The sequence below is a fragment of the Poecilia reticulata genome, linkage group LG14, assembly GCF_000633615.1.
Source record: "Poecilia reticulata strain Guanapo linkage group LG14, Guppy_female_1.0+MT, whole genome shotgun sequence".
Taxonomy (NCBI): domain Eukaryota; kingdom Metazoa; phylum Chordata; class Actinopteri; order Cyprinodontiformes; family Poeciliidae; genus Poecilia; species Poecilia reticulata.
This window is the reverse complement of record NC_024344.1, coordinates 25,879,092-25,888,597: the sequence shown is the minus strand read 5'-3', so window position 1 is coordinate 25,888,597 and position 9,506 is coordinate 25,879,092. Positions and strand designations below refer to the sequence as shown.

Genomic DNA, 9,506 nt, shown 5'->3' with positions numbered 1-9,506 from the left:
TGTATGTATGTATGTATGTATGTATGTATGTATGTATGTATGTATGTATGTATGTATGTATGTATGTATGTATGTATGTATGTATGTATGTATGTTGGACCAATGGATGGATGGATGGATGGATGTTGGACCAATAGACGGATGGATGGATGGATGTTGGACCAATGGACGGATGAATGGATGGATGTTGGACCAATGGACGGATGAATGGATGGAAGTTGGACCAATGGACGGATGAATGGATGGTTGTTGGACCATTGATGGATGAATGTACAGGTTGTGCCAATGACTCCTTTTCTTCAGCCAATCAAATCCAAGCTTTCGCTCCAGGCTGGTGGTTTTCAGTTTGAACTTTGATGTGTTAAAATCGTTCTCATCTCATATMATCTGAGATCCGGCAGAAACTCTGCAGCCCAGAGCAGTGGCGTCCCCAAGTGGTTGGCAGGAGGGGCCATGGACCTCCTGGGAAAAAGCTGATTGGTTGAAAAAAGTGTTTGAAAGTGACTTACTTTGGTTTGCCTTTGGCTTGACACGTCAGCTCCAGGTTTTCTCCTTCTCTTGTCAAACCCTGAGGAAATTCCACCACGATCTTCACCTCTGGTTTGTCTGAAACAACGAGAGCAAAACAAGAAAATATCGTATGACTCAGAAGAAAAAGACACAGGAAGGGGAAAAACAGACCCACAAAGCTTGATAGCTCCAAAAATTGTATTTTATGTACAATACAAAGAAAAAAATCACATCATGCAAAGTTAAACCATTGTGTTTAGCAAGACACCAAGGCAACTGAACTCTGGAGACAAATATTCTATTTACCAAAAAATGAAACAAATTGGAATTCTGAAAATAAATTTGAAAAAAAAAAAAAGTTTTTGCCCTGCAGTGAGGTGTCCTTTATTTTATTTTTTTCACAAAATTACAATGGAAACATTTTTCCACATCACACGAGTCATTGGTGTGTGACTTCCTGCATTTTCCACTTCCTGGAAAAATGCAGGAAGTGGTAGGAGCAARATGGTGCTGCATGTTTTTTAACTTGAACAAATGTATTCACATGTAATTTTAAATTGGTTTCCTGTTTAATAGAAACACTATAATTGCAAAATTGTGGGGGGGTTTTCACAAAAACAATTGCAAAAAATGTTTTTGTTTTTAGCAGAATATCGAAAGCTTTGCGTACATTTACAGCGTCTACTGGTTTTAGGTCGAAATCAAAGACGATGGAGAATCTGCATCCTTTAAAAGATGAAAGGCAAAATGAGGAAGCCCATTCAAGCGGAACTGACTGCTAACGTTTAGCGTCCTGCTAAAGGGAAACGCATGGAGCAGAATGTGTGGAAAAGCTKCTGCTTCAAGCAAACAGAGCGAGCAATCTGAGGTTCCCAACAGACACAACAAAAGATGCAACAATCAGAGCAACATCCATGACTCGCCTCGGCTGCGTTTGARTGAGAGGCGGTCAATTTTATGCTGCTCAAAGGAACCTTTATTGACAAACCAACAAAAACAACAAGCAGCACCAGCTTAGCCTCGATGGAATCAGCTTGACATAAACAATAAAATTACATTCAAGGCGTTTTTCCTCTACACTTCCTGCTCTCTGAACCGTGGACGGCTGTTCTGGAGCTGCATCCTAAACGGATTCTACACGAACCGCAAACCAAAGCATGGAATAAACCTTTAGGGGTCAAAACGTTAACTGGGCCGCACCAGAAGTCAACCTGCAAAGGGCAAAAGGAAAAGTTCCAGCAGAAAACAGAAGATGGCGCTTCAGAGCCAGAGAAGCTTAAACTGTGGACATATTATATTGGGAGAGGGACCAAACAAGATGTTCTAATCTAACCAAGGACACTTAGAAAAAAAGTCTTTAGTGGCAAGCTCAAAGATCGGTAGGTCAGAAAGCAAAAACCCTACTTTTTTCCTGTCAGTAAATGCACCACAGTTAAGTTTCTACTTCACAAACKTAACACTCTTCAGTGTGAAGTTGCTACACTGAAATGTAGYTGTTTTCAGMCTCAGAAAGCAGCTTCAGGTRAAGTTAAAGGAAGCAGAAAAGTTGTAAGAYGTTTCTAAGCAACAGAGAGAGGAACTTCTGCAGRWAACAGGAAGGCTAAGCAAAATGTTCTGGTTTCTTACTTTAAGCATTCAACCATCACGGATCATGTGRGRCGTTTGGAAATGTTGGTAGTCTCAGAGTAAAACTAAAGCTACACTGATTAAAAATACATAGAATGCTAACTGCTAGCATAAGGTGCTAACARCAGCTTCTATAATCAATATGTTTTTGTCTTTAGATAACAGTGTAAACCAGTTTACTGCGGAGCTGTGTAGCACTGACTGCACTCTCGTGCACACTGTGTGACATCGCCCCTGCTGCCGAGGCAGAGCTAAAAATTAGCTCTGCTGTTAGCACATTAGCGGAAGAGTTCCCACCACTGCAGGGAGGTATGACCCATTCCATAAAGGAGACACCCTGCAGAAAAAGAAGAGATATTTCTTCTTGTTTTATGTTTTTTTTTTAAATGTAAACAACTTTGAGTTGCCTTTTTGCTAAACCGTCTCGTCAAAGTCCAGAGCCAAATCCAATCAATAATCTGTGGCAATCTGAGTGACTTTGAGCTGTTTTCTGAAGAACGGACCAAAGATTTGGTCTGTAGATGTTCAGAGCTGGTGAAAACAAACCCCAGAAGAACATGGATCACTCTGTTCCACCTGCGATGTGCTGGTTCATCGCATAAAATCCACTGAAGTCTGTTTTTGGTGACGAGTTCAGGGGGTGTACATACTTTTACAAAGCTCTGTACTGAATGCATCTTTTTTTCTGATAAACACACAATGGAATAGTTTTCAGATTTGATCCAATTCTTCATAGAGAGAAAAATATCTGGGTTTGATCTGAACGTCTGCTGAGAGGAGGAATCATAACTTCCTGCTGGTGATGTAAACCACTCTTGTTGTGGCCTAAAGGTTCCCGTTTGATCCTGGCATTTTTAATCAGGCCTGAGCCACGGCAGTAAAGCTCCACAAAAGGCCGTCCGACCTCCTCAGCCATAAACAACAGAAGCCTGGTTGTCCGTCTGTCCGCTTCCTGCTGACGGACGGCAGGCGGGTGTGCTGCCAGCTTAGTGGGCTCAGCAGCGCTTTAGCTTTTTCATGCAGTTCAGACTGCATGAAAACTTTTTCCTGCTTCCACTCATCTGACCTTGTCATCTCGGATCCATAAACATGAAGGACGCCCGGCGTCTCCAGGTCGCTCTGACAGCCTGCAGTTCCTTCAGTGAGTTTCTGTTGACGTGTGTTCGTAGGTTGGAAATCACATGACTTATCGTGACATTCGTCGTTGCTATGCATTGATTCAGGGTAGGTTTTTTCAAATCACGGATTTTACCAAATCTGTGATTTGGTAAAATGACACAAAGACTCTGAAGATCATCTTCACTATCACAGCCAGATAACAGGGTTTAATAATAATAAATTAGAAAACATTGAGAAAGCAGGAAGTAGTTCAGGTATACTGGCCTAACTTTCCCTGACAGCCTTAAAGGGCCAGTGTCATGTAAAATMAACTTTTTCAAAGCTTTCCATCATGTTATAATTTTATTCCTTCATCAAAAGCACACTCAGTGTTAACTGATTCTTTCATGCATGTCTGAGAAATCCTTGAATCTCCTGTTAGTCTGCAATGTTTGTTTTGTGTGCACTAATTGGTGAATGCATTTTTTTTAATGCAAGTTTTTAACAGTTTTTTAGAAGTTTATTCACGCAGGATTTGCATTGAGTTTCCACAACTCAATGTTGTGGTATTATTAGTATTAGTGATATGTTTCTAGATCTGTTTTTCTCACAATTAAGTTGGAATCTATGTGCTTTTTCTACATTTTACCTCCTTTTCCATCCCACAGAAACACATATCCATCTTCTTTTTGCTATGTTTWATGTTTGTCTTTACTTTAAATTCTAAAAATAGAAATAAAATTTCCAATAGTAGATTCATCTAAAGTTACAAGTTGTCTGTTTTCAACAGTTGTGTGATATTTTTGAGTTTTATATATATATATATATGCAAAATTTAGCTGAATTTTATGTTCATCTTAACTTTAAATCCTCAAGCTAGAAAGAAAATTGTGATTCTTTAAAAATAACAGCACATTTCCTACAGTAAATGYATCTAGAGTTAGAAGTTGGATGCTTTCAAAAAGCAGTGCAACATTTTGGAGTTYGTTTGTCTGGTATGAGAGTAAAAACGTCTSTATAGGGTGTAAAAGTTGCAGAAGTTGGTCTGATCGTGGTGAATATTTCTGAGCGGTTGGCTGGTGGATCGTTTGTGTTCATCCTCATCAGRTTTTCTCTTTATGGCGCGGCTGCCGCCCCCCCACGGAGGATTGACGTCTTTTTTTGTCTACGTGTTGTCCTTTTTGGACACGGAGGCGCTTTGATGTCGACAAACTCGCCGGGGTGTGTTCCTCTTTCACTCGCAACGCGTCAAAAGTGCAAGTGTTGCCGTTTGATCCCTGATGGATGGAGGGTGATTAGTTTTCCAGCTCAAACTGGGAGCAACTCGCATGCAGTGAGAACAACTTTGATCAAATGTTGGGGATTCAAAGTGAAAAAACGAAAAAAAAAAGTGGAAATCAACATTCTGCCCCTAAATTAAATACATTTCTGCAAATCAGATCATAGAAACTGATCAGTTTATATTTTATGAATATTTACAGACATAAACAGAACTGGAGAAAAACTGAGTTTCCTCCATGATTGTCCTGAATTTATAAACTCTGATCAGATTTTTTTATTTTTTTTTATTTGTTTGTTTTCTAATATTATTCAGATTTGGAAAACACTGGAATCTAATTCCAGATTTTTCCAGACTGCATTGGGACTTTGTATATTCATTCATAATTATAGAAATCCAAAGATTTTCTGGATCAGACAAAGATTTTTCTMTGCAATCAGACACTTTTGATCACATCTCCGCCAAAACATGGAGCTGACTTTAAATCTTCAAAGAAAACAGAATTTTTAAATGACTTTTCTGCTTAGGAAACCTCACATCTATGTAATCTGACGACATTTGATCTTCAACACATCAGTGAGTATTTTATCTTTATTTCCAYCCGTTGCGTGTGACGGCATGCAAGAGACACTGTAAACAGAGTAAAGATTAAACTTCCACCAAGAAAATGTTGAGATTAATCAAAGTCAAACATTTTGAAACCAAGAAATTTCCGAGATTTTTCTAGAAAATTTCTGAACTTTATCTCAAAATTTCAGACTTTTCAAGCAAATTGTTTACTTTTTAAATTCAGTGACTTTTATGTTTATCTTATCAAATATCTGAGATTAATATAAAGATTTCTGAGTTTCTTGTAGCAAATATTTGACTTTTTGAGTGGAGAAATTTCCTTGTTTTTTCTATAAAATTCCTAAGGTTGATCTCAACGTTTCTGAGATGTTTATCAAACATTTTTTCACTTTTGAAATTCAAGTTTCTTCTAGAAGATTTCTGAGATTAATTTAAATAATCTGAGTATTTTCTTGAATGATTTTTGAATTTTAAACTCAGCAATGCAAAYGTTTTTATAGAAAATGTCCGAGATTCTCTGACATTTTCCTAGCAAATGTTTCTATTTTAGAAGCTCATATATTTCCTTGTTATCTAGAAAATTTCAGAAATKTATCTAAAAATTTTTCAGTTTCTTGGAGAAAATTTATTCCTCTCTTTTAATATTTTTTGTCTATAATGGCCCTAATATGCCACCATAGTTGTAGTTGATGGATAACAGAACGTATAAGCCACATTGGTTTTTATTTAAATGTTTCACCTCCAATAAAAAAAAAACAATCAAGATAACAATTAAAAAAGCAAAAGGTTTGAAGTGATAAAGACATGAAAACTAGTTTATTACAAATCTGAACATCAGACTGAAACATATACTTTTGCCTGGTTGGTTTCCAACACCGTAAAAGGAGCCATTTTTAAAGTAAACAACGGACCGCGGTGCTGAATATTTAGACGAAGCAACATTTACAGACTGCAGCATTGTTATTAAAAACAAAAGCAGCTGGACTCACATTGCACCTCCAGGAATTTGCGCGCCAGGAAGTCCTTGACCGCAGGATGGTCCACGATGCAGATGACCGGGACGCCGTCGTCCTCCTTACTGACGGCGAACGTCACCCGGCTCGTCACGGTGTACATCTTATCGTAGCTCAGYTCCACTTTGGGTTTGCCTACAGGAAATACAGCAATACATTTAGTTATATTTAGCTGCGTAGCTAGATGTTTTTGAAGCTAAATGTTTAACAAAATAAGCATTTAGTTAGCAAACTAAATATTTAGCTCCTAACTGAATAGTGACAAAAAGCTTGGACACCACTGGTGTTATGACTGTTGGATCTGTTGGTTTTCCATTACTTTGATACTCCTAGTAATAAAATATTTAACATGCAGGAAGATCATTTCTGCTAAATCCAGCTGCTGGCCTGGTAGATGATGTGTGACTTGTTATTTTGATTCAGATCCATTTAACATCAGGATGAGGATCAAATCAGTGAACAACACCGTCACAAAATCCTTCAGTTCATGTTTTTAGTCCTAAAATGCTTTTMATTTTAAAAACAAAGTCTCCTGCTCCAATGTGAGCACAAACCTGTAGAAAGGTTTCAGAGAAGAAGGTGAAATTAGCAGACAGTGTGAGGTTATTGGGCTGATTAATGAGCTGCCATCTTATTTCCTGCCTATCCTTCCTTTTCCCATCTGCCATTAGCTAAAAAAAACTCTTCACAGTTGAACGATGCCGTCTTCTCCCCGCGTCGCGTTCAGACCGGCTCCTACGGGCCGAATCTACACGAATCAGAACAAGTACAGCTCAGCTGGAAGGTTTTAGGTGCTGAGTACCTGTCACTTTATTCTCCTCCCACACTGATTAATTCATCATCCTCCGTCCAGATGCCAACTCAACATCCATTTGTGCTACGTAGAGATAAAATGGAGAAGCCCTCCTGCGCGCGGCGTGGAGMCCAACCCAAATGGCGCCCGGATCTCTGGGACAAAGTCATTTCAAAAGATGGACGGCTGAGCTGTCAAACTGTGCAGCATCAAATATTTATCTGTTCAAGCAGAGACAATGTGAAGCAAAATGGGTTGGACTAAAACCTSAGCGCTCAACGTCCTCCAGGAAGTAGATGGAGGTGGAGGAGCTACGTCATATTTTCTCTGAAAACGTCAGTCGAATCTTGACTCYTCCTGGTTAGCAAAGACAAGCAGCTAAAGCCAGCAAATGTTTGAAAAATATTAACCAATTTTAGATTTTTAGCTAACAACCAATCAGAGCKTTGTAGAATAGTGGAAAAGGAGGAGTAACATTTCCACAAAAACACTCAGAAATTTGGAGATACATTTCTGAAATTATCTAGAAATAAGGAAATTTCAGAGTTTTAAAATTTTAAAAATTGTTTGAGAAAAAATTGAAATTTTTAGATTAAGAAAATTTCTAAAACAAAACAACAACAACAAAAAAACAGGAAATTTCAGAGCTTGGAAGGTTGAAAATTTCCTAGCAAAACATCTGAAATTTTGAGATTCATTTCAGAAATTTTCTACACAAAACACAGGAATTTCAAAAGTTGAAAATTTTTTACTTTGAAAGTCACAAAATTTCCAAAAGTAAAAATTGTGCCTTTTGAAACTCAAAAAYGTCCCTGTTCTCTTCTAGRCCACTTCTGARATTAATCTCACAATTTGATTTATTTCTAGCAAGTTTTCAACTTTTCATGCTCAGAAATTTCTGAGTTTTTTTWRKKSMMSKTTWMYWMYYCYTTTTTTTYCCCTTTCTGCAAYAGCCTGTTGCAGGAAAGAGGTAAAAAATGTGCAAAATCTACATTACATCCCCGGAACTCCACCACATACTTTGCCCTGATTGTTGTTTTATCTGTTTGTGGGGACTTCCTGCCRGGGCAGAGCGGGGTAATTGAAATCGCCCCGTGGTCGCCTCTCAGCTCTGCAGCCTAATGGCTCCTCTGCTCCCTGTCAGTCAATAAAAAACCTTATTTCTGTCGGCCTTGAAAGAGCAGACGGAAGCGACCCGGGCAGCGAGGACCGCTGTTTTTATGCGACTTTCACCGTATTGTTAGCGTGACGAATCGGACTATAAATCACAGAAACTCACAGGATAAAAGGGGAAGGATATAAATAAGATAAAGGATCTGTGGATGTAGAAACAGATGATTGGAACGGATCGTTATCTGCAGAACATTAAAGCAAACTTCACTGAAACATGAGTCTGAATTAGAGGAATTAGACTGAATATGTTTAATTGGAAAATTATTCTGAATGGAGCCTCTTTAGAGATATTTAAGTCTTTATGAGGAAACCAGAYATTTATATATAAAAGACATACAGCATCTTGTTTCTCACTAAATGTGCGCAAAATTTCAGTTTTTCAAAATTGTTGCGTTTCCATTATGCAACTGAATTTCCTAAATGTCAAAATGTGCAGTTATTTGGTCAGTCGTCTGAATTCCAGCTAAACTTTTCCTGTTTCAGGTTAAACAGGGTTAAAGAGAAGTTGAGTTTTTTCTTGAATTCAGCAGTTTTTTCAGTGTTTGGCAGAATTGTTTTTGACGTGGGTCAAACGTTCTGGATTTCTTCAGAAATATACTTTTGTATCCTGTGACCTTAACTTCTGAATTTTTAAGTAAATTATAAGATTTCTTAAAGAGTTTTGAAGATTTCTTACTGGAAATGAAAACTTTTCGGACGTCAGGTGGATTTTGGGAGAATACAAAGCAGATTCTTTCAGAYTCTGTGAGTAGCTTTCTCACAGTAATTAGCACAAAAAACTAAAAATAAACAYGTGTTAAAAAGCTCTAATGGCTGTCAGTCRATCTTTATTGTCGGCCTGTGTGCGAACGGTGTGSGGGTYGAAGGTAAATATTTAAAAAATAATTAAATATTTACCATTAAGTTTGGTGAATATTTGGTGAAAGAAGTAAACTTTTGTTTAAATTGAGAGAAAAACAGGGAAATGAAGCCATCTAAAAGAAATCTATATTTTACATCTGCTCTGGTCATTGGTTACCTCTTTATCTATTTAAATCCAGATAAACAGTAAAATACTGTGATTCATCTGCTTACATACGATTAAATCCTGTTTTCAATTGTCTGRACATAATTACCTGTCCAAAGTGACTCTACAGACTCAGAAAATACGAGTGAAGCGTACCGTCCCGTGTTTTACGGTCTCTTTAAAGCGGTTTGTGAGGTCAAAGCCGCAGAAGCGTGAATCCACCTCTTCAGAAGTTTCACTGCATCACAGTCGRTTATTTTCCTCCAGCTAAAGCCTCGGCTAGCGCTAACTCTAATGTGTCAAGAAGAAGAAGACCTCATGAAGCACCCGGCGCCCATGCCTCCTCAAACACGTCTACACGGCTAAGTTTAGATGATAACTTCCAAAAAACTTATATAAATATCCATCCATTTTCTTTACACCCTTGTCCCTTAGTGG

At 38.1% G+C, this 9,506-nt stretch overlaps 1 protein-coding gene across 6 annotated transcripts in view; it reads right to left on the bottom strand.

Annotated features, from left to right (window-relative positions):
• Positions 1–9,506, bottom strand: part of cadm1a (cell adhesion molecule 1a) — a 422,920-nt gene that overhangs the window by 72,370 nt on the left and 341,044 nt on the right. For all 6 annotated transcript variants that reach the window (XM_008428594.2, XM_008428590.2, XM_008428589.2 and 3 more), the window contains 2 exons: positions 6,073–6,231; positions 510–606 (listed from right to left, as the gene is read on the bottom strand). In XM_008428594.2, the coding sequence (XP_008426816.1) occupies positions 510–606; positions 6,073–6,231 (256 nt within the window). The remainder of the gene's footprint in view (positions 1–509; positions 607–6,072; positions 6,232–9,506) is intronic.